This window comes from Ambystoma mexicanum, chromosome 2q, assembly GCF_040938575.1.
Source record: "Ambystoma mexicanum isolate Mex_15411 chromosome 2q, UKY_AmexF1_1, whole genome shotgun sequence".
Taxonomy (NCBI): domain Eukaryota; kingdom Metazoa; phylum Chordata; class Amphibia; order Caudata; family Ambystomatidae; genus Ambystoma; species Ambystoma mexicanum.
The window spans coordinates 1,392,581,486-1,392,607,669 of record NC_090924.1 but is presented as its reverse complement, the minus strand read 5'-3'; the positions used below and the strand labels follow the sequence as shown (position 1 = coordinate 1,392,607,669).

The following is a 26,184-nucleotide window of genomic DNA, read 5'->3' as shown; positions in this document are numbered from 1 at the left end:
GGGCTGGCTGAAGGGAGAAGTTCCCTTCGTACAACGCTGTAAAAAAGCAATAACATAAATCACAAGAACGAGCCCCTCAGACGTATAAAGCTATATAGTTCAGGGCCAGCATGGCTTTTATGGTTAGCAATCAAGCGCAAGGCTTACCTAGTGAAGAGAGTACGCGGCAAAGTATGCCATGTAACAGTCAGGACGGCTCCGTGGGTCGACTGAAAGCGCGAGGAGATGACGCCTCAGAGTAGTCATGGAAATGTGGCAGTCCTACCGTGTTAGTAGAGTCCCAAAGGGCCCAAAGAGGGGGCGAAAAGGTGGCGGCCATCTTAGACTAGAGTGTAGAGAAGCAAGAATAGATGCGACGCCAAGGTAAAGTGAAGGTGGAAAATGTAGATAAGAGTAGAAAAGGTGAACGGGAGGACCAAATATAACTGAAGGTCCGGAATAAACTAACTTCGGAAGAATAATTAGATAAATGGATACGACCCCAAAAAATTTGGGGAGAAAAGGGAGGTCAGAAAAATGACGAAAATGGGAACAGAGGTCATCAAGGTGACGTGTGTAGCAATTGGCTCGGGAAAGAAAAGTAATGGCCTAAGAGAACTAAATATTGTGCCCTACAATGGATTCATTAAGGCAGATTACATCACTATGTAAGGTGTAGATCATTTTTTTGTTCCATCTTCAACAGTTTCTTTCACGTGTTATACAATTAGTTCCTTTAAGGGCTAGAAGTACAGTCCATGTGAAATCCTCATGCTTGTGCTTCTGAAGGTTGAAGTGTTTCACCAGTGGCGCATTTTCAGTTTTGTTCTTCAAGCAGCTTTGGTGTTCCATGATGCGGTTTTTAAACCATACGATCATCTTTGGGTTTTTTGGGTTTGGGTTCTAGAAGCTGATTTATTTCACAAGTTTTTTGGGGTAGCCTCTCTGTCTAAGTTTTTTACTGAGAGTAGTGGCTTCAGCTTCATATATTTCTTTGTCTGAGCTATTCCTCTTCAGTCGTAGGAATTGGCCGAATTGGGAAGGGAAGGTTATCTCGCAGTCGACCCACGTAGCCGTCCTGCTGGTACATGGCATACTTCGCCGCGTACTCTCTTCACTAGCGTTGTACGAAGGGAACTTCTCCCTTCAGCCAGCCCGACTCGAGGCGTGTCTGTAGCCTGCACTCCAGCTGTCAGTTACTAGGACCGACATAGTCGTCTACTACAACCTACTATTTATTTATAGTAGAGAGCTCCCACCAGCACCATTTTAGATGCTATGAAACTTTTGTTGTTGCTATGATGGCTCCAATTGTAACTAGGCTACGGTGTTAAAATTCTCCCTCCTGATGAATGTTCCACACTAAAGCCTTGATGAACAGAAACATGTCGAGACATCTCTCTGGACTATAAACAGAGATATAAATCTTTTACACATTTATTCTAACAGAATTGGGTACCATACTATTTGCTTTACAAGTACCCTATGTTTTTGTTTTTTTCTGCAACACTGTTTTAACTTGCTATTCAAGCTTGACACGTATTCCTTGTTGTTTTACATATTGGATGTTAGTTTTGTACTGTGGACCCCTTTTATGTTTTAATCATTATGCTTCATTATTAAAATTTGATATGCACTTTCCTGACTGGTCCCCCATTTGAATTACTTTGAGTACGTATGTTCTGTATCTCTAGCATCTGCACTACTATAGCTTTGTCTTCCTATATACTGAGCAGATGTGTTGCACCATTACTTGCAAAGCAAACCTATGTGCCATACTCTGCTGCTCAGGAAAGGCGCAAACACATTATACAGCACTTCTACGGTGTGCCTTTTGGGCGAATTGTTGTGCGCATTTTTCACCCGGAAAGCAGCACTACATTGTTCCCAAACATGCATGCATGTGCAATGGGACATAGTAATGTTTTTGTAAGCCTGCCCTTTCCAAAAAATACTGCGTAGATTGCTCAACCCTACACTTTGCTGCAGGCGGAATCCGCCTCCTGTCCCCGAAATGAGGGCCCACGCGCACCGTCTGTGTGGTCGGCTGGTCAAGTTGGCACTGCGGTCGTCACGCAACTCGAAAGGCACATCCAGGGATTTGAATATGGCGGCTATGGAAATGGGACTGTACCGCCACATGGATTACGCAACTATGTTTGTGGCTGCAGTGCGTATGCAGAGGGCTGTTGTAAACAACAAATACTGTGACATGGAGAGCTCTTCAATGTTATTGGTGGAAGTGTGTGCAACTTTTTGCGTGCACGCATTGTCGCAGTGCTGCAAAGAAGACACTGCAAGCGGAGAAGTAATGTTTCAGCTTCATCCGGACATGGCCGATGCCGTACTAGGGTAAACGTGTGTATACTCCCTTTTTCTGCAAGCTGCCTATGCCATTGAGACAATGCGGACTGTCGCTGCTGCTGGTGTGGGTGACAGGAAGGGATGTTCATAATTCTCTCCACTACAGTGCGTATTCATTCAGAGTGAAATGGTTGCTGGGAGTTGCAGGCGCACTGTAGGACACTACTTTTAGGCATTCCACCATTGCGAAAAGTGAAATGCACCCAATTTCTTCTAGAAATGGTTTTAAGAGGCACTCTTTTACCCCAGAATACCCAGACCTGTCTCATGCATGTGACATACTGCTCAAGAACATTCAGAGGCCCCCTGCAGTGTTTGTGTACTGTGTGCGGCATGACTGATTGTGTAGGAAACTGAGTCATATCCGGTCGGTAATGCACTTTGCACAGACCCCCACCAGTGTATGTGTACCTTGTGGGGTCTACGTGACTGTCTAGGAAAGTCAGTGATGTGTTCTTTGAGTCGCTATGCACGTTTCACAAACCCCCAACACTGTATCTGTTCCTTGTGATATCACATTGCCTGTGTAGGAAACTGAGTGATATATTATGTTTTTTAAAACTTTTTTTATTCACTTACTTGGATTTGTAAAGCGCACTAGAAGCCCAGGGGCATCGAGGCACTCTTGCATGACATTGTCTTAGTTACATAGGGATGCTTGGGTCTTGGTTACAATGATATAATCCTATAAAGACCTTATACATAATCCAATGCTTTATCAAATCCGAACACACAAGAAAACAAGCAATGTTCAAAAGAAAAGCAAATTGAAAGAATACCCTTTTCTAACAAAAACTCCTGCTCACGGCCACCAAGGAAAAAGCATTTACAAATGTTTTGGTGAAATTATTATACTGGCAAATAATAAATGGGATAAATCAACATAAGAGTACTTTTCGCCTCCTGAAGATCCACACTTTGTGGTGAAACACATGTAGAGGACTTTTTCTTGAACAACGAAGGATTCTTTTCTGGAATGTTTTTGCTGTAGGTGTGTCATAATGTTAAATTACATATTGTCCCAAATTGACATAGTTGTGCTTGTTTGGCAGTAGTTGGTGTGGGAGTCGTATGTAGCTTCTGCTAATGGTTGGGTGTTAAGCTAGGCAGGCCTTCTCTGGTACATGTAGCTTTGTTGGTGTTTCTACTCAAGTGGCGCTAGTACATTTGATTATAAATATTCATTTAATTCACTTAGTTGAGCATGGTTCACATGTTTTCTATTGTGATTTATTGAAATTGTATTATTTTTCAGAGAGTGCCAACACATGTTTCGACCATAAACGGGTCGTTATCAAGGCTACCATAGTTAATCGTTTCATTAGTTATCATATATTCAGAGTAAACACCATTGTTGTGACATGTGCAGTGTGATCAGTGGTCTAGTGCATTAGGTGAATTAACATTATAATTCATTTTCATCAGTGTTATTACAGATACATACAGGGGAATTGGCCTAGTTGATATATTCACGATATAGGTATCCATATGATCTAGCAAAAAATTGTGTAATTTGACATTTAAGATGAGTTCAGGGATGTAAAGCACATTCATAAAAATTGTATACAATAACAGAAAAACATAGGTTCACATATTGTCAATTACGTCCATGAGAGGAGAGTGTGAAGCGCAAGGGAAGGAAGAGGTATAGAAGAATGGATTAGCTGTTAAGAGCAAGAATGCTGTCGGCATAAGGTCATTCATGTGTGGTTATCATAGCGGGTTAGTGTTCTCACCTGGGTTTAGGGTATCTTGGTAAGAAGATTAGATGGAGGCGTGTGGCCTTAAACTGTGATCCATTATATTTGCAGGGCATGTAGCCTTGAATTAAGTTGTCCTTTCGGGGTTTGGCGCATCTGCGTGGTAGAGGGAGAAGGGTTCAAATCGAGCAGTCTAATACAATGCCTCTCATGAATGCCATGGATGGAAATGGTCGGTATTACGTTTTGCTGTCATTACTCTCTAATTTCTGTGAGGGTCGTGGTAATGGAGCCATGTAGACGGGCTTCCGGATAATCCTGATGTGAAGACCTCAGGTTAAGTGATTAATTCCGAAGGTCTTTGTTCTCTAGGTTAAGGCGTCGGATTGGCACACTTTCCACCTAGTATCTGAATGTCTGAAATAATTGCCAATATGACACACAGTGCCATGGTAGTGGATTCACGGAGGGTTGCCGGTTGGGGCACCTGTTGAATATGTGGCTTAATGCGAGGAGGGGAAATGGGTTGGTGGGTGTGCACATGGTGGCGCAGTGCATTATTCAAGTAGTTGGGTCCTAATACCAACTAGTGAATTGGTGAGGCTTATAGTAGGGTCTGAAGTAAGGTCAAGGGTTTATCCAGTCCATCAGTGATGTCATGAATGAGATTTGTGATGGCATCTTTGATGTCATGGGTGTTAGTCCTTGCAGTGCACACTGGTGGTACGAAGTAAGGGTTGCTTAGCTTACCATAACTGTCGACTTTCGGAGGGTTTTCGGTTTGACCTGTAACCATAACATCCCTGTAACATTTGTCCATTGACTTGCATAGGTTTTTGCTAGTGCAACTTAACCATAACGTTCCTTTTTAACAACATTATTTGCCAGTGAATATGTATAGAGATAGAATGATAAGAACTCGATTTGCAACCTGCAATCTCGGAAAGGCTCTATAGACGCTGGGGAATCATTACAATGTTTGGTAATTCGGCCACAGAAATGCTGCTAAAATCAATAGCCGTTTCCAGCACTTGGTCCCCTAGAATTACCACAGAATTTTAAGTGTTAGCATGGGGATCTTTTTTTTGGAATGACTGTGAGCAGCAATTCCACCTCAGTAGTTCTACGATGTGTGGCTGTAAAGTGGTTGATTTAACTCTAGCTTTTGTTGGCGGTAATGCATCGACTTCACCACCAAAACTCATAGTATGGCAAAATGGCAGTAAAAGGATTGCCGTCCCTTTTACAGCCTATTTTTTTCCCCCACACCATCCGACTTGTAATGAGGCCTAGTGTCTCTACAGACTTCTACAAGTAGTTTCAAAGCAAAGCCTTGCATAAAGAAGTGATCAAGACCTCATGAGTATTATGCTATGTTATACTGATTTGTGATTTACCTACAGAATGACTTCATTGATGATAAAACTAAAAGTAAAGATAATTGCCAATATACTTTGAGTGGGAAAGATTGCTAATAAACTGAAGGGAAGGTATTGATTACGTTTACCTCTGGCTGTACTTTGTATAACCTGTTGAAAACCGAGCAGGGTACCCTGGCAGACATCTCGGTGGAAGCTTAGATAGCGTTAGAACGAGTAAGATGGAATTGTATACTTCAGGCCATAGAAGCCATTGCATCTGTAAAAATGAGACGTTATATCTACTCTGGCTGGATTATAGGATTAGACTTTATGCAGATGTCCCACAATGCTGCAGTCTCACTTAGATGACAAAGGCCAGTCCTCTGGTGTGAGGAATTTGACAATCCGCACGGTGGGTGTGCGCTCACCTGTTTTTAAATATATATACATATATTTTTTTTTTATGACGTGGAATGATGGTAGACCAACCTCAGGAAAATGTGTGGGGCTAATCCACACACATTTTCCTATAGTCGCAGCACGACAAACGTATAGACTCGTACTCTGGGTGGACACAGTGCATCCTGTCATATTTAGCTTGGATATGACAGCCAGGAGTACTCTATACATCTTCAGAAGGGGGGAGGACCATCCACCCACTTCCCCCTAGCCCCCCCCTCGCTGCCACCTCTTTCCTGACTAACAACATTGTTCCATTTATCCGCTGTGCTCTTGTGTTGATCCCTGCAGCTGGTGGCAGCGAACAGGATTATCAATTAAAGGCTACTTCAAACAGGTCCACGTGTGGCCTGGCTGCATAAGTTACCAAAGGAGGCAGCTTCATATGTAACTATCAAACTGAAGCCAGCTCCCTTCCTCCATATCGGTGACAATAAACTATCATTATCATGTCTGGGACTGCGTGTTTACAGTAGTCCATCCCACAGGGGAACCACATTCATCAGAATGTGGTTTGCAGGAGCCAGAGCCTGGTCTCGCCGCATCTTCAAGGGAGACCAGTTACTTGTAATCCGGAACCCCAGAGAACTTAATTAACCAGAGAGACCCTTTGATCCACAACGGACGTTAAGATGGGTGGGACTTGGTATTGCATGCTTTCACCCCTTTACCCTTTGTGTTGCAAAGCACTCTGGTTATGACCGCATGCATGCAGGAGATTGTTGGTGGTGACCCAGGATTGATTCAATAAGGTATGCTTGGGCTACACCAATCCCAGTGAGCCATTTGGTTTTGAAAGGGGGACAAGCCCCTCTTTTGGCAGATCTTCTGAAGACTTTGCAACGAGTAGCAAGTAGACCTCCTCGTTGGACCCTGGCTGAGTACAGTCTGCCTTACATCTTCTGCAAGTAAAGGAAGCAAGATCCCTCACAAAACCGCTCCCAGGAAACAGGGAGATCTGAATACATAGGACCGGCCAGCAGCTCCAGAACCGGTACACAGGTCTCTGAACTCGCAAGCCCAAGGACAATGCAGATGCCTGCAACACACTCCCCAGCTTTGGGCCGTCTGTAATCAAAGGATGACACAAGCCAAGTGAAGAAGTTGGGGAAGTGCCTCAACCAGCATTTACCGACGTCTGCCTTGGATGACATTTTTCGAGCCAGTAGTTACTCGAGCTGCAACGCTAACAGTTGTTAAGCCGCAGTCGCTTAAAGACATCTGAGACGTCTCGACCAGTGCTTCAGAACCGCTGATCAGCACTGAGACGATGATTCCTGACCTGAGCCGCTGTGTAGTCCAGCCTGCAGTCGTTGGTGAAACTTAATCGGTCTCCGATATCCACTTTGACATTCATAGAAATGCTCTGAATGTCATTGCAATTTATGATGATTAATGCAAATGTCCTGCTGTCCCCTTCACCCTCCTGCCCAGCACACTCCTCTAGAGCACGACTCTGGTACTCAGTAGTGCCGGGCCAAGTTAATGTACCGTCACCTTCTATCACCTTTTAGTACAATGTTTTGACTGTGCCTACTTGTCTCCTCTGATGCCTGGGGTTATCTCTTTACTGAAGCTACAACTGACAAACAATATCCACTTTGTGCCACTGAAGAACCATTGCAACTCCATTTCATGACCTGCTTATTTGCACAATGCAGATTTATTTAATTTCTGAGGGCCATTTGTGTTTGGAATTCTGGGCAATCGTCTTATAAGACACCATTTTAGCTGATGTCTCTTTGTGTGAGCTGCTGTTCATGATGTCCGTATAGCAGTGTAGGTGGCTTAAAGGGTTCGCACACATATATCTATTTTTTTCTTTTAGTGTTTTGGCTGAATCATCAACCTTTCAGTTTTTATAAATAGTGTATATAAGAAACAAGAGAAAGTATACATTTGTGATTAACATTATAATATATTACTCCAAGCTAATTGTGTATCTTATACAATTAAAACACCTATCTTATAATATAGTATCACAATACATTGCACAGTAAGAAATTACATATAAATAGACATTTACATAAAGTTAAAAACCAAGGTCTAAAATCTAACAGACTTACTAAAAATAAAACTAGTTAATTTCATCTTTCATTTAGTGTCAGCCAACTTTATCAGGCTTTTGATTCCGTTAAACAAAAACTCTAAAAATTGTACAGTAGCAATTCTAGTAGACATAATATTAGTGTAGAATAATATCCTCCATAAATCTTCAGTTGATATAATTGTATATTCTGCTAACCGTCTAAAATATTTCTGTCGACATTGGATCAAAGCTAGACTAACTACTAATAGATGCTATTTTTCTGTATTCTTTATCGTTACCTCTGATCTGTACCCCTCCCCGGAAGTCCTTCAAGGATGGAAACCTTCTTTACATTGCCACTGTTAACTCTTGCTCTGCTGTCAAGCATTCCTCCGACATCTGCCATCTTCTCGAAGAACTTGACCTCCATGTCCTCAGTTTTACTGAGACATGGTTCACGGCCAGCTCTGTCACCAGCTTCGACACACTCCTACCCGATGGCTACAAGATCCTTTCTGCACCCAGGCCCAACCGCTCCGGTGGGGTTGTAGCCCTTATCCGCAAGTGGATTCCTGCCTCTTTCACTCCTATGCAGGCCTACTCCTCTTTTTGAATGCCTCGCCTGCAGGCTCGCTCTCCCCTAGCCATTCCCTTACTGTGGCTACTATCTATCGGCCACCTGGTCATATTTCTCCCTTCCTCTCTGAGTGGGTGGACCTCTCCTCCTCACTCCTTGCCTCTACCACTCAACTCCTCCTTCTTGGAGACTTCAGCATACACCTGGATGCCTCCTGTCCCCCCTCTGGACGTCTTTTGTGACCTCTGTGACTCTCTCTCGCTCACCATTCTCCCCTCTGGCCTGACTCATTCTGCAGGGCACACTCTCGATGCTCTGATATCCTCAGACCTTCCCCTCTCTGCCCCTCTCTCCTGGAGTGACCACTTTCTCCTATCCTCCCACTTCACACTCCCTACCCCTTAGGCCAAGCCTCCTCCATCACTGCCACCCACCTTCTCGGTCATCCGACCCATGAAGCGTGTGTCAGTTGAGGCTTTTGCCGCCACCTTCTCACCCCCTTCTCCCCCTTTGGCTGACACCCTAACACAGCCCTCTCCACGCTCCCCTCTTCTATATCCGATACTCTTGATATCCTTGCCCCGTCATGAGAATCCGCCTGAAGCCCGAAGCCAACTGTAATTCCTGGTATGACTCGGACCTCGTCTCCCTAAAACGCAAGTGTAGGGTGGCCGAGAGGAAACGGCGTGCTTCAAGTTCATCCTCTGACAAACTGGCCTGCCGCCTGCTGCAAAGACGATACCGGCTCTCCGTCCTCACCGAGAAGAGAGCTTGCATCCAAGCCCGCATCTCTGCGGCATCTAATAACTCGGCTGAACTCGTTAAAATCTGCAAGGAACTGGTCAATCCTGCCGCAGTCTCTACCCAGGCCCTCTGCGCGGCACTGGCTTCTCACTTCATTTCAAAAACTCGACATCCTGTCCTCGCTCTCCCCCTACCGCCTCCCTCCCCCTATTCCCTGCTCTTCCTCTGGCTCTTCTGCCGCCACCCCCCTTCCCTCCTTCTCTGCCTTTCCCCTTTTCCCTGCTGACGAGGTTTTTAGACCAGTCCGATCTATGAAAGTCTCGTCGAAACAGGTTCACCCATGTTCCTCAAACTATCCAGGACCACATCGACTCCCTGGCTCCTGCCCTGGCTGACTTTTCTGCAATCACTCCTTCGCCACTGGAGTCTTACCATCCCCCCCTTAAGCACTCCCTTGTGCACCCTCTTCTTAAGAAACCCTTTTTCCGACCTCCCCCTCCTGCCCAGCTAACTATCGCCCAATCTCCATCACTCCCTCCTGGGCAAGCTCCTGGAGAAACTGGCCATCTCCCAGCTTAATCTCCACACTGAATTTGTTGGTTGTCTTGATGACCATCAGTCTGGCTTCGGAGCTGCCAGAAGCACGGAAACTGCTCTCCTGAACATCCGTGAAGACCTGCTCTCCAACTTTGACTCTAACACTCTGTGCGTTCTCATCTTGCTTGATCTCTCTTCTGCCTTTGACACTGTCAACCATGCTATCCTGCTCAACCGTCTGATAACCTGGGTATCACTGGTCAGGCTCTGGCGTGGCTGACTTCTTTCCTCTCCAATCAACCCTCCCATGTCCAACTTGGGTCCTTCCTCTCTGACATCTTTTTCTATACCTGTGGTGTCCCCCAGGGATCTAACCTCCCTGGCTGTTCAACCAATACCTGGCACTCCTTGCCCACCGCATCGCCGCTCTCTGCCCCAACTTACAGTGCTATGCGGATGATGCCCAGCTCATTTTCAGGCTACCCTCGGCCTCCTCCTCTCCTTCCCTCATCTCGGACTGTCTTTCTGTTCTCCAGTAGTGGTGTGCTGCCAATGACCTCTGCCTTAATGCCAGTAAGACTGAGATTCTACTCATCGGCACACCCAGTCCCTCCTTCCCTGCAGCTCTCTGGCCGGCCTCTCTTGGCCCTCTTCCTGCTCCCACCTGCAAGGCAAAATACCTCTGTGTCTTCTTCGACTCCACACTCTCCTTTTCTCCTCTCATTTCTGACGTCTCTGAGAAGTCACACTACCAGCTGTACCTCCTCAGAGGTATTCGTCCTTTCCTCTCCTTCCCCCCCAGAAGCCCACTATCTCCAGAGCCCTGGTTCTCTCTAGGCTGGACTATTGTAACAGCCTCTATCTAAATCTGCCTGCCTCTACTCCCCGCCCTCTGCAACTTATCCAGAACAGGACAGCGAGACTTGTCCTTTGCCTCAAGCCCAGGGACTGTATCTCTCCAGGACTGAAATCTCGTCAGTGGCTGACTGTGGCTGTGGGGATTACGTTCAAAACCCTCTGCATTGTCCACAAGGCCTTCTGGGGCCTGAGGCCTCGATACTTTCAACTCTCTCTTCCTAAATATCTTCCTTCTCGAGCTTTTCACTCATCCGCCTCCAACTCCCTCCGGGTCAGCCGCTTCTCCAAGCAACGAGTTGGGGGTAGATCTCTCTCCGTGGCAGGGGCCGACCTCTGTAACAGCCTTCCTGCCTCCCTGAAACTTGAGGAGAACCATCTCCGGAAGCACCTCAAAACTTTCCTCTTTGCTTTCTGCTTTCTCTCCCCCTCTCCCCCGCTAAATTCCTGACTGAAACTGCACTGGTTACCGGGCTACTCTCACTGATCTCGGGCCCAGGCCCAGACATTTGCCCCCGGCACTGCCTCCCTGGCAACCCCTGCACCTCGGGACTGTCTCTGTATCTCTACAGTCCCCCTCCCAGCACTTTGTCTGCACTTACCTTGCACTTGCCACCTGCTGGCGCTTTATTTATTTATCTTGTTATTCTACTATCCCATGTACTGCACTTTCCCCCTCTCCCTTGCCCCTCGCAGTCCCCCCCCCCTCCAGCCCCCCCCGCCTCCGCTCTTCCCATGCAGTTGCACGATCTGAATGACACCTGGCCTAGTAAGATCGTTGTCGGTCTTCCCTTTGTCCCCCCCTCCCTTGCCTCGTCGCGCCTTGAAACACTTGTGTATATAGGCGCGTTATAAATGCCATATCATATCATTGGTTTGATACATTTTTTGTTGTTTTTTTAGGGTTTTTTACATTTATTTTTTTAGTGTGTGAAAAAGGTCGGTATACCACTTCTCTAGTGAACACAGTGCACTGCAGCAAGACTCCCCTCAGCGTCATAAGCTTGGAGGATTTTTTGCCTGCTTTGAACTCTTTCTCAGGTTATCTCCAGTAGTCTTTATCAAGCTAAAAACGGAGCTCTCGATTGCACTGCCACAAGTGAGTATGAACGTCTTTTTAAAAAAAAAAATGTTTAAATTATTTTCTGCAAGCCAGTGAACACCTTGGAAATTCAGAGCCCATTTTTGAACTACACAATGCCACACGTTTGCTTGTATTCAGATGGCACCTTCTTTCCTGCGTGTTATGGTCTGTGCAGTCGTGAGTGTCTGTCATCCATTACATGGGCCTGCAAGGCATGGCTTGGAGCGTGCACTCTATAGTTAGCTTTAATTAGATCTTTTGTACAGTACAGCCGGGGTCGGCCTGGGGCGTACAACTGTCGCGGGCACCAGTGGAAAAAGTGGCCCACGTTGCAAATGGCAGTTCATTCCTTTTGTGTCACTCTGTTTGAACAGTACCCAATGGGGGGGGGGCGGTTTGGGATACAATGTGATGCAAATTATGCATTTCTAAAGAGTTTTTATTAGTCACATAGTGAAGTAATCATCAAACGGGCCCACATTGACCAACACACTAGCATTTTGTATTGTTGCTTCGTGTATTGCCCTCTAGACCAGTCCGTGATGGAGTGCATCATACAAACTTCTAATTGCTTCATTGGGGTCTTCCTGCCCATCTAAGATTGTTTGTCCCATGGAATGTTTTAGCTTCGTCAATACAAATGTAATTCTTGCTCAGTAATCCCAATCTCTGGATACGAAACCACGCTTGTCTGAGGGATTAACTCGTGGTGCGAAATTAAGATTCAATAAGCAGGAGCTAAAAACTATCTCCTTCGTGTCACCTAGCAGGCGGGAGCTACCCCTGGGGATCCAGGAGAGTGTAAATAGCACACAGCATATCTAACCTCTACAGATGAGGCAAACCTTTTGCACATTATATCTGATCCTTTATATTTAAATTTGCATTCGATGTGTCCTGGTTATTCTTTATTAATACTCAAATGCTCCAAATTAATGTCACGTACTAACAGTGCTGGAAATGGAAATTATTAACACTGGTAATCCACCATCCGAGGGTGGGGATTGTAAATTGGGGGAGGGTTGAACACAGATTTTTCTCAGCCCCAGATAAAAAAACATTTACATTTCACGAGAATTATTAATACATTAGAGAAAGGAGGAGTGTTTCCTGTAATGTTGCGAGCAAATTAGAAAAGATATACATCTTTACGAAGCTGTGCTAGAACATTTTCTGCAGAGTACAATCCTGACTAAATATTCACAACTGTTCTAAACAGACATTCCAGTAGCCTAGTGGGTAAGTCACTCGACTTTGGTCCTGATGACCCAGTTCGAATCCTGGTCATGGTCCCAAATAGGTTTCCTGGATCCGAGACCCAGGAAGATATTTTCTGCCGTATCTCTGATCCGTGAAAATTCGACCCAATGATCCGCGCTGCATATGCATGGTTTTTAAAGGCACCAGTTGATTTGGGACCCAAAAGTAGCTCATGATAGCTATTGGTTTCAAGCTTACCAGGCTGTCCTAGATTAGAAGCAGGAGTTAAGTAGCTCACTCTTTTTAAATCCTGGCTAGATAATTGGAAGGGCATTCATTTCTGAGCGCTCTCGACAGTTGTACTTCAAAACAAGTCCAAATTTGGAAATGCAGATTCTCCTTTTGGTTGTAAGATTACAAATGGAAATAATTCCTATTGGGCTGTGTCTAGAAAGATGTGGCCGACGTAGTGCACCGGATATGCCACTTGAAGTCCGTTTTTTTTCTTCTGCTGGACGTGTGGCACGCCATTGGCATCCATCATTTATTATGGTATTTATTGAGCACGGACTGAGCGCTTTACAGAGCTATACAAAAGTACAAATGCATAACTGAGCGCTCTTCAGAGGTAGCAGAATAGATATACATCAGGGCACGTAGGATACAGAGCGACAGGAGAGGTACAGGGTGACTGGGAGGAGAGTGGCAGATGGCGTCTAGCAAGTCAGGTGGCGCAGGGGGCAACGTGATGGCCTAGGTGTTGAGGGGGAGAGATTTCTTGATGAGGTCGCTCTTCAGTTCTTTTCGGAATTGTAGGAGCGTGGTGGCAAGTCTGATGTTGACGGGGAGTATGTTCCATAGTATTTGGGTGTAGGCAGAGAAGGCTTGTTTTCTGACCCTTTCCTTTTTGCAGCAGCGTATTTCAAGTAGTCTTCTCTCCATTTTATGTGTCTGTCTCTCATCGTTGTCCATGAGGACGTATTTTGTGGGGGACGAGGGTAGCACAATATATGTCCAGAAGGAGGGTTGCCTATGTCTTGAGCGAAGGTGGGAGACTGGAAGGGGGAGATGGTGTGTGTGTGTGTGTGTGTGTGTGTGTGTGTGTGAACACATTCAACTTTAGACAACGAGTTTTGACTGCAGCAGACGTTTTATTTTGTCATTTATATAGCACACATAACCCAGAGGCATCTAGTCACTTCTTGCTTGAGAAGTCAGTTAGAGGTTACTTGTAGCAAAGCAGTTTGCAGTCAATGCATAATTTGTACAGTTGCATAATTAAGTCACACAAGTAGCAGAATATGGATTACATCGTTCTCTTGCGTTGGTTACAGGTCACTTACAGCAGAGATAAGTCACAGATAAAACATGAAGCGGTTGCATAGGTTGTAGTTTACAGAAAATTCAGACCAGAATGCGTAAGTAACATCTGAAGGCTGTTTGTGCTACAAACATCCTTAAGTTAGTTTTGTTAAATGTTGACTCTGCTGACTTCATGCACATGTCTCCATTCGCATTGACTGTGGGGCTCAGGCAGAGCCAATTCAGTGAATGTGCTATTGTGTGACAGCCTTCAGTAGTGTTCCCAGGACATCAAGTTCTTTTAAGAACTCCCAGTGTTTATTTCTATCAGTCCTTTTGAAGGCCATTCAGAAGTCCACCGAAGCAATATAAAGTGACTTTCCTTGCTGCAATACATTTTAAAATGATAGCAGTATTTGGAAAAGTCTGTTACCCAGTTTCTTTCTTTGTGAATCCACCTTTTAATTCGAAACTATATTGTGCCTTTACCCACTCTTCCAGACATGCGAAGAACAGCTTGCTATACTTTTTTGCAGATGGGCCCATTACTGAAATAGGGTGGCAGTTCTTCAATATTGGAACAATTTCAGCTTCTTCTGTTGTACTGAATGTATGGCTCTCTTCAACACCCAGGGAATCTACTATGGGAGTTTTTTTTATTATTGTTTTCCTTCGACTCTGCATCTTACAATGTAATAATTCTACCAGAAGAAGGATGCGTTAATTGATCAAGAGAAAAGGTCACAAAGGATCACAAGGTGGAACAGTAAAGGTGAAATGTCTTACAATGCAACCATTCCGGCAAAGTGAACCCTGCAACATGGCAAGACAAAATAGTTGTAGCCCTAACGTGTGTTAATGGGAGGGATAGTGTGTGCCTCCTTGACTAATATAATCAATATTATCATTTTCATTAATCAATATAGAACATCAACATTCAATGGGCAGACGGGTGACTTGAAATAAAGGGCCCTAAACACAGAATTGCTAGCCCAGTCCCCCACCTTCATGTCGTAAAGCCATAGCTCCTCTCGCAAAATGTACGTCACATCCTAAGCCTGCTTGATCCATAAACCCAAACTCACCCAGCAAGAATGGGGGACGAAACCAGTTTGTGCAGCTTGCACAAGGAGATCTAAAGCTATCCTGGTGAAAGTGTAAACAAACTAGATGGTGTTTCACAGCCTAGTCCCCGGTGATCCCATACTCTGGTGGCTAGGGAAAGGCCATTGTGTTTGGATCCCGACCCTTGGGCTGGACAAGCGAGGGAGGATCACCTGGAATAGGGGGTGTCCTCGGGGAGTGGGTGAGAAGCACCCAATGGTGAGACATGGTAGCCCCCCTTTTTCCACAACCCATCTAACCCATATCCCTGCTTATTTTATGGGAAACGCTACTGAGCCGAGGAAAATGAGGAAGGAGTTCAGGCAGATTACCTCTATTGACTTGCAATAGCTCTGTCCCTGTAATGAGGCCATGCAGTCAGCCACGTAATCATAACTATATACACCTGCCACTTATTAACACTCCCTGTCAGGCAACGAAAAGATGGCACACTCTCTGAGCGAGGCTGGTTACGAGAAGGAACAGCTATTTCGGGGCTGATGCGAACCAGCAATGGAAGTTGGAAGGCCTGGGGGCTGATCCGCAGTTAGGAAGATCGAGAGAGACAGGTGAGAATTCCACCCTTTCGGGAAGCCGTAAGTGTTCCAAGATTTAAATCGAATGAGCTGAAGAAAGCAACCTTCAAGGTACTTGAAAGCGGCCCTCCCGGGTGAACAGAGTTGGGTAGGAGCAGAGGAGGCATTGGAAAGGTCCTTGACTGCTGCATGTAGAGCGTTGATGAATGATGACTAATTAACATGACCTGTGAGTTATCGAAGGCCACAAAAGTCTGGTTTCTGTTAAAAGCAGAATTGTGGATTGTCAATAAAGAGAGGTCGAAGTGGTCATGCAGAGGTCTATGTAAAATCCTTGCAGTTTCGAAAGTCTTCGACAGTGAAAAGACACAAACTCAAAATTTGGGGAAGGGAACCCCACGAAGAGTAGGACAGGCTCAAGCCCGGCAGAGGGAATCCTGTGCAGAACTGTGATATAAATTGAGAAGGTAAATGTGAAGGCAAAGGCAGGCTTGAGCTCTGCAGAAGGAAGCCTGTGTTGAATTATGGACGATTCAAGGTCAAAAGTGGAACTTTATATTTATAAGGTGGACGAAGCCTAGGGAAGTGATTGAACTACTTGAAGCCCGAGCCTGAACTATTGTACCATTAAGCCGAAGTGTGCAAAACTGAAAACAGTGCCATCCACCTATCCCTTTTTAAGAAACTCTCTAGACCCTGTGGTGCTGAAGGGCGCGGTTATTTAAGCCATTCTGACATTCCTTTTGAGACACCATTTTCCTTTGTATTCCCTTAACATGTTTGTCATTTTGAGAAGGAGGGCAAGTTTAGGTTTCTTTTTTAGTATAGGCCTTCTTTATTTTGACCAGACTGACTTGGAATTGTTTGTTATTTATTTGATGGTTGAGATTACTCCCATGGTAGAGTTGGTGCCAGTTAGGAATTCTACCAGCCCAACCAAAATACCAAATGAGGGGTTTTGAAACTTGTATCCATTGTCTGTGTCTACTATTGATAACCCTGCCTTCCTTACGGTAGCAAACTTCAGATTTTCCGTCCTTGACTCGTACATTCTAAAGCTCCACATTCTGCATAACCTAGGATGACCCTGAAATGCCTCTTCTTTTGGCTTAGAGCTACTCTTGATTCTCTTAGAAATAAGAAATTGGGCCTCTTCTTGGGAGAAAACTCTACCTGCTAAGACCAAGCATCCAACATCAGTAACTCTGCTACATGATATCAGTCTGCTTAGGCACTAATGCTTTAAAGAACCGGATGATATGATATTATCCGGCCAAGAAATAAACCAATTCAGCACCTTATTCACATCCTGCAAAGTTGAATACTTTGGGGCAGGTAGCACAGCACTCTGATACCATCAGAAGCGTAGGACTGCAGGGAATGTGAATCCTAAAATGTGAGGAAAGAACACTTTCATCAGCCACAGTTATCCAGTACATCTCTACTAACCTCTTCTTCACTTTGCCTAGAGGGAATGCATTTTGTACGTGGGTTTTTATTTTTATTTCTGTCGTGCCAAAGCATTGAGGCGCACATTAACACAAGTGTACGAACAAATACTCGCAGGACATAAAACGTACTACACAGAAGGCCACTTAAACTAAAAATAATATAAAGAACAAAGAAATGTCATTTCCATTATTCAGTCCTTGGCACACCTCATCAAGAACAATCCTAATCTTAGAATCCAGACAGCGTGAAGTCTTCCAGGCGATCAAGGAAATGGGAAGATTGCTGAGACCATAACCCACAATAATGCAGTATGGTTTGAAATTGAGATTCGATGAGCAGGCGCTAAACCCATCTCCTGGGTGTCGGGCATCACCCTGTAGACAGGACCTACCACAGAGGAACCAGGAGCTACCAGGGATGCTCCTTTAACTTTGTCCATTTTGTATGAACCATTGTGTTTAAAATCTAGAAGTGTTCTAATTCTTCTTCATTAACATTCTCAAATGTTCAAAGTTCATCTTACATTTACATGTTTAGAAGGCACCAGTTGGCCCTAGGAGCCAAACGTAGCTCCTGGTTTCAAGCTAACGGATTCTACTATGCTAGAAGCAGGAGCTAAATAGCTCCCAGGTCCCCTCATTTTCGAACCCTGATGCAGTCAATGTTGTCTTCAGTGGACCAGCCCTCAATTTGAGCCCTGTGTAAACATCTAAGATCCTGCATTCAAACACAACCATGCTCCAGTCTTGCGTGTAACCAATGGAAAACCTTATTTTTATAAGATTGTCTAGATTTCCCATCACTCAGCCGAGATCTCAGGCAAACTCTGCTTCTTATGACATAGGTTCTTCATTAGCGGCAAGCCCATAGGCTTATCTGCAGAATTCTCCACATTCCCATTTCTTGTAGGTTATTTGGCAAAACTATAGTGGCAGCATCCTTTGTAACCACCAGATAATGAGTATTTACTTTATGATTCCCAGCAGGGGGACCAGAAACTGCCCCATTGGTTTGGCACGCTGTACTCATCATGGGAGACTGGTCTGGCTAACATCAGTTTGACGCTGTTTATCCACCCTACATTTGTAGCATAGTTCTTTCTAAAGCTTTAGACGAACTGCCAAAATCGTTACTATTGTAACTTTGGTTAAGGTAAAAAAAAAAAAATCTCCTTGATAAGTTGCCAGTAGGGGTGGGGAGGGGTTTGTTCTGTGAACCAGCTTCAAGAATAGCAGTTTCCAAACACTTGGTAGATGAACATTCAATACGATTACCTCAAGTAGGTTCACATCATCTTTATGGCAAGGGGCTAGTCCATAGATTTAATTTTATCTTTCTGTATTCACTGCCTTCTCATAGAGCTCTTTACAAGAAACATGGGCAATCAACTCTGGTCACATTTGATGTCACACGCCCACTCACGGCTATAGTGCCAAGATCAGTGTCATGACCACTGTGAGGGGGCACAAGTTGTGCCACAAGAAGGCTCCCACCAGAACTCTGAGGGCCTTAAAACCACTGCAAAAGGGCTCCTGGAGCCAGTCCTGGTGCCTTTGGCACTAGGCTCATATGTAGGAAGGAAGGGCTGTTCAAACGAGGTCCCATTTATGTACATGGGCCTTCAAATCCAACATGGAAGCACCCACACAGTCTAGTTCGAAGAACCAAGTAGAGGTCTAGTGTTTTGGGTGTGGCAGGCCTGGAACTGCTTTCCCTGGTACTACTTTACCTGGGCTATATAAACCACACCCTGACTGCAGAACACTCCTCGTGTTATTGTGCAACCCGCAGCGTGACGCTCACTGTGTCCAGCTCCTGGTCTTCAGCATCTTCCTGTAATCCTGCAAAAACAAGATTATTCTGTCTACCTTAGAAAACACCATCCAGCACTCAGCATCTCAACTGGGCTGCAATCTGTGGAAACCGAGAGAAGAAGAAACATCACTCACCTGTGAGTACTATCTTAAGGACTTCCGGCGAACCGCTACCACAGCTGCTGTTCGAACATTGCGACCTGCAATAACGAGAAAGGGAAAAATATCAGAATGCGCGCTTCCAAAACATCGAATTCCATCATCCTACCTGAATTCCATTGCGCTACGCCACGCTTCCATCCGGAGCACCACAGCAACATCTGCAAAGGAAAGGAGACATATTCAGGTTCGCTTTCAATATTAAACAACTGCACGGCGCTGTACTTACCTTAACGGATTCTGGGGGCCTGTTTTTCATCTCGCTCTCATCCACTCACAGCACCACAGCAGCCTGTGAGGAGAAGATGAAGAAAACACAGGTTAGCTTTAAAAGACAATAAAGGCGCTGCGCTTCGCGCTTTCTCTTACCTAGAAAACGTGCCTCTCCATGCGGCACGCCAGCATCAAGACTTTCGCACCTGAAAAGGAGATAACGACATTAACGAATTCCCACCTTAAACAGAACAAAGACTTACAATTAACAAACTTACCTGCCTACCAGCAGATTCCGGGTCACAGCAGGCCTGGGCCCAAGGAAGGCGTACTGCACCAGTAAAGCAACTCGGGCAGCTCGCCAACAAACGTCAAGCGCCCCTGCACAAGAAACGCAGGACGGATAGCTCACCTTACAAATAACTAAAGTGAGAAAAGAACCCAGTGGGAAGGGAATCGGTCAGAGGGAGGTGGGAGATTTACCTATTAGAGACAGTTATCACAAATCCTCCCTTCTGTAATTGCAAATTCATTATTCAGCACTAGGCAACTATGCATCCAGGGCTCCAGATCTCAGAGCCTTCCAGATGCCCCCGGGGATATCAGGTGAGCGTAACACACAAGTGCCAAACCCAGAGACCCTAAGTTAGAAACAGGTTGTAGGGACCGTGTGGATGTTTTTATCTCTCTGGTCTTGCTTTGGTGTGGGCTAGCTTGCAAAGATGACTTCATAAAATATTCAGAAGTCCCCCTTATAACGCGTCCTTTAATGCCGGACGTAATGAATAGGAGGAGGAGAAAACGGGCCCCACCAGCAGTATTACAGCTCCGCTAATCAAGTAATCCTCACAACAACACAGGGCGAGGAGAACCGGCATGGATCGCGGCTCGAGAACGAGCCTGGGTCAAAGCTTAAAACCACGCAGCAGCCCGTATTCAGCTGTAGAAAAAGGCTAATTTCCTGGCAGCCTTAAAGGTGATGCCAGCCGGCAGCACCAAAGCCTCCATGATGACACTTGAAGAGAGGACCTTCCAACAAGTCCTTGTCAAGCCGCACCAGACTCCTGGCCGCTTCTGACACGACAGTGAACAGCCTGTTGTCCAGGGCTGCATGAATTTGTCCATCACTAGTGTCTGCGATATCCAACTCTAAAATTTCAGTTGAGCTGTGGATGAGGCTCCCACTTCACCTGAAGTATGCCCATGTGCAACATCCAGTTACTGTGATTGGGGGGGGGGCGCATCTGTAATTTCTATTTGATTAATAGTATTTATTGTGCGTGGGCCTAGCTTTGCAAAGCAGCCGAGCATTTTACTCTCCTAGGAGGAAGAACACAGTGAGGGAAGCAGAGAAAAGGCAGCTGGTAGTCAACAACGACAACGGAGGCCTGGCAACTTGAAATCACTGCCTCCCTCTTCCTCACCTATTGTCAATCTCCAGGACTACCAGAAATGTCATCAGGCCTAGTATGATAGTCGCTAGTTATGTCCCTCTCCTTCCTTGTTAGTTTGCATGCAGTAGCCTCTGGGACCATACACACAACTATGACTACAGGTGTAAGCAAAACCAGCCTTTGGTATAAGTCTGTACCACACAGTTCTTGGTAGCGAGCTGAGCAGCCAGGCTTTTCTCAAGAGGAAATGTGAGCTATTATGTTACTGAGGTCTACCATCACAAGTATTCAAATAGACTCTTATACTCCAGGTTTCTTGGTAAAACACTTATTAATTTATTACGCAGTCAGTTAGAAAACATTCACTAAAAGGAGGCAATCAATATCACACAAAATATACTACAATACTTCACACTATCTTGTTCTGAGGCATTTAAACTACTTTGAAGGAGGAGCAAAATCGCATTCAGAACATTTGAAGTAGGAGCATAAAGGCATAAGTTAATAAAACGAATAGTAGAATTATTCTTAAACGGTGCAAATAATTTTGAGTTCACCAGAGGAGTTGTTCCAATCCAGTAGGTAGGCCAAAGTCAATGGACTAGAGTCCTGTATAAGTAAAAACGGTTCTGGTTGTTAAACGGTTCTTTCCACGGTTCTCAGGAGTAGTTCATAGAAGAAAGATTCATATGTCAGGTCACAAGCTGACTAGGCCTGCAAGTTGCCAAAGTTTCATGCACTTTCACAGTGAGAGGTAAGTTCTCTGTCGGGTTTTCACAGTACCTTATTTTGAAGAAAAAGATGCAGCTGTGGACTTCTGTTCCTGCAGATCTCGCTGTTCCTGAGCCTCATTCATGGGGACAAGAGGGAGGACGTCGGGGGACTCATGCACTGCACAGGGACTGGTCACAAAGCTGGCAAACTGGTAAATCTTCGATTCCGGTATCTGTCGTCAAGCACACAAACTGGTGCCCCTCTCCGTGGCTATTCGGTTTCCTGCAGCACTCTGAGGAAAATACAACCAGCTCAGACAGTGGTATCCAGGTGGCTTACGAGTTGATTGGTCTTACCAGCTCAAAGGAAAGAAGTTATCCTGGAAGGGCTTCTCTGTCGAGATGAACTTGGCGATTCAGACCTGCAGCAAGGCTTCACCGGGAAACCAACGGTCCAGGAGTTGCAGCAGCCGTCCTCTTCCAGCTCGTCTTCGGTTCTTTCGTTCCAGTGGTCGATTCAGCCTTCTAAGCTAAGATACTCGCCTTTTAAACAGTTATCTCCCATTCATTCCAGCCTAGCTGCCACTCACCCAGCAGGGTGGCTGTTCTAGCCGGACAGTCGGCCAGCCAATCACACCAGAGTGCATTTGGGTCTCCAAGGAGACTAAGCACAGGGAGTTTCAGGCACCTCCCTCATTTCCTGCCCACCCCAGACACTCTTGTGCCAGAGGCGGTTTTCAGTCAAGCCCGCCAAAGGTGTAGGAACAAAGGGACCAAACCTAGTTTGGCGTGCAGAGACAAACTCTAGAAGAACCTTTCCAAAAAGAAATGGCCAAAAAAGATCGGGACCCGTTTAAACGAGACTCAGATGCCATCTTGAAAAACATGGCGCACGCGATTTAATGCTACCGGTGTTCGCGGTCGGGAAAAATCATGGTAGTTTGTTGTAAAACCACTGCCACCAGCCATTTTGAGAGAAAAGGGTAGCATTGGACTGCTACATGAGTTTCTAGACATAGGGGGAGACTAACCCCTCCCACACTCTATTGTAAGATAGGGCGCGCTGGGTCTAGGAATTAGTCAATTTAACTTTACTTTCTCTGGGAAATAGTAGTTTATCCCAGAGAAGGTATCTAAACCTTGGGACACCCTAAAAGGCCTCCCTGTGTCACTGCACGGAGGGTGCTGTGTAACACACATGAAAAGATGATGCCTATGGAGTTTTCTAAAACCCCATAATCAAAGAACACAAGAGTAAAACACACATCAAAATAAATGAGTGGGGAAAAAAGGGTCACCTTCTCCAGGTAAGAAAAATCCAAGCCCTCAAAATCCAGCGAGGTTGCTGGGGGTCTCTAAGGTGAAGGGAATTGGCACATTTTTGAGAATTCTCCCTAACATTCCTCCTGCCCCCTTGCCTCTCCTATTGTCCACCCCCTGCACTCCCAGAAATGTCCTTGCGGTATTGTAAATGCCTAAAAGTACATTGGGTTATTTGATTCTTCTAGTGCATAACTTATTTTAAAATTGCACAGAGGTTCATTAATGCATAGACTTCGCTAAATTCTCATACGACCCACACAGATGTATTCTGACATGGGTTCACTTTCTGTCCCCTTTGTCAAATGTACCTCCTGCTAGCGAATTGTGTCAAGATATCCAGGCTCCAGTACCATTCAAGTGGGTGCCAAATATCTTTCAGCACCATCGGAATCCTCATTAAGAGACATTTTTGGATGAAATTGAAAGTAGCTCAGCTCTGGGGATCCAAAATCTTTTTTTTCTTTTACATAAAACGGGATGACACTTGTGGAAAACTATTGGGTGGCATCCTTGAGGGGGAAGTGGTTCATACCGTGATGGCGAGCCAGGGTGAGAACAGGTCTGAGTTCTGGCCCAACAGTATATGCTAACAGTGTTGTAGCAATGACAAGGTACTACTAAGCAATTCAGACTAACATCTGCTTGACTCGGGCAGAATTGTCCGGAGATTAACTCTTTTTCTGTAGAATTCTGAGACTTTAAGGGTTGAGGGGGTTGCAAGGGGCTGACCAGACAGTCCACTGAGGCCAAATAGCAAGTCTGGGAATCCTTTTGTGATTCCAAATGGTAGTTCTAAGGCTGATCTACTGAGGGGTGAACTTATGGACGTTTTGAAACCTTCAAACCCTTTGAGGGTACATGACTTGTTCATGAGTGTCGGCAAGGTAGAGCAATATTTCCTTCAGGTGCCCTTCATTTCGCACTCTTGGGGTGCAAACTGAAGAAGGTAATAAGTATAACACCCTGACTGTAAAAAACGGGCGTGGCTCCAGGTTCCCCTGTCCCGCACCTCAGAGCATGGTAAAATTCGGGTGTGTATCAACGTTGTATGTAGTGAAGAAGCCTAATGGCAGTTCACCCACTAAGACCTTGCACCTAACTATTTGGAAAGTTAGGTAGTCATGCCATTCCCAGCCCTAGACTTAATAAAAGGGCCTTGCCAATTATATTATTAAAATAACGCATGCATTAAAATTCTATAATATCACTGATTTTGTCCTTTGATCCCAGCCTCCTCTTTATTTTTCTGTATTTTGTGACCAAAATGATATATTGATTAGAACTAATTTACATATCTAAAGTTATTACCATTACATTTTGGCATGTGTTAATGTCTGTTTTTTTATTTTGAACAGTGAAACAGCAACAGAAGAAAGGACAAGAGTAACATTTGAATACTGGCGCAGTTTCCTTTTTTTATTTTCCTGGAAGTGAGACGCTAACTCCAAACAGCATGGCTAATCGAGGAGCATCTAGGCCCAATGGACCAAATACTGGAAATAAAATTTGTCAGTTTAAACTTGTGCTTTTGGGAGAGTCTGCTGTCGGCAAGTCCAGTTTGGTGCTGCGATTTGTCAAAGGCCAATTTCACGAATTTCAAGAGAGTACTATTGGAGGTAAGAAGAAAATGGTGGTAGCAATGATGACACAGTACTGCAAAGCGGAACACAGTATAATGCTGTTTTGTGTCTTCATTCGTTATGTTTCCCCATCTTCAGTGGGGTTCATTTAGCAAAACCGACATTTTCTTAAATATGCATTTTAATTTGTCTAATACAGAAGGGTAGTGCTTCCAACCATGAATACTGGTGTGTAGAATGGTGCAATAAATGACCTATTTGGCACTTAAGAGCAACGAAAGCTAGGCGACTCTCCTTTGTCCCCATCGCAGCCTAGTGGATGGCTGGTGAGCTTTCGAAAGAGGAACTTGTTGCAAGCTACAGTGGGGGTGATACAGGACATCCCCGAAATAAGTTGGCCCTTCTCCCTTCCTTTTTTCATTCACATATGCATCCATACAATGACCTTTTTATAATGCCTCATTCACATGTGACAGTTTTTCAGAGACTCTTATTGCACATGTGACACACCCTTGCATTCATACAGCTACATTGAATAACCCAAGGCCACAGACATTTAAATTCCTGAGATGGCTTAACATCACCAACCTATTAAATCCATCACTATTCAGCTTTTGACCAAACATGTAGAAAACATAACGTGCAATATCGGTTCTATAAATGTTTGCCATGTGTTTTGTTATTTTTTTTGGTTTTTCTTTTTGGGCTGAATGGCAACGTCACCAAATTTCTTTTCACTTTGTTAATCATTTCTTTTACCACAGAAAGCGGGGAGACTCGCACCCTGTCTGCCTTACCCAAACTTGGCATCTGTGGTTAACAAAAAAAGTGGTACATTTCGCAAAAATGCATTTGGTGGTTAATATTCGTCAAAAGTGTGGTATGCCGCAATACCAGTCTGATCGGAGGGTGATATTGAAATCAAAATGAAACCCAATGGAGTTGCATTCATTTAGTATCCAAGGCTCAAAATGGATGCACGTTTCTCATCAGTCACGTGATTTACTCAGATTTTAAAAGGATTTGAAGAAGGAAGGTATGAGAATTCACTAATCATCGAAGTATAAACTATGGTCGCGTTGTGATCCTGTCTTATAAGAAGCATATCAGTTGGTAAAGGTTTAGTGGCTTTGATCCGGTGTTGCAAATTAGTTTGATAAGAAAATAACCACTTTATCATTTTTAGATTAGGAATCCCCTTATTTAGTCTCTTTACTAGCTGCAGTACTGCCAGTCTTTTTTTTGTGCGTTTTTTTTTCTCTCCCTGTGGTCTGAAATGAACCTTTGCCAACAGTGTGCCTTTTTCAAAAGCCTCCTGAAAACAAACTATATTTTGGTGTGCTGACCTTAGTAACCAACAAGGATACTTCCCTGAGTGAATGTTTTAGCCTTGCTTTAATTGGGGTTGTGTGTGATATGGAGCGTGAAAACGAGGCGTTATGCTTTTACACCTCAATTTTCTGCTTTTCCCAATTAAAGTGACAAGGAGGTGAGCGAAGACACGATTTCTGCTGTGCTGATCTTGTCCCGTTGTTACACCTGCATTAGGTTTTCATGCAAACGTACAACAAATGGATACCTGTGTTAACCATCTTGGTTTTACAACTTCTTAAAACCAGGCAGATTCCATAGTAAACGCTGCCAGCAAATTGTAATTTGTAGACAGCAGCTACTTTTTTACGAGACCGATAGGAAATGGGTGTGT

General features: G+C 44.7%; 1 protein-coding gene across 3 annotated transcripts in view; it reads left to right on the top strand.

Moving 5' to 3' along the window:
• Positions 1 to 26,184, top strand: part of RAB5A (RAB5A, member RAS oncogene family) — a 300,874-nt gene that overhangs the window by 24,896 nt on the left and 249,794 nt on the right. For all 3 annotated transcript variants that reach the window (XM_069648878.1, XM_069648879.1, XM_069648880.1), the window contains exon 2: positions 24,255 to 24,515. In XM_069648878.1, coding sequence (XP_069504979.1) covers positions 24,353 to 24,515 — 163 coding nt within the window. In that variant the 5' untranslated portion in view covers positions 24,255 to 24,352. The remainder of the gene's footprint in view (positions 1 to 24,254; positions 24,516 to 26,184) is intronic.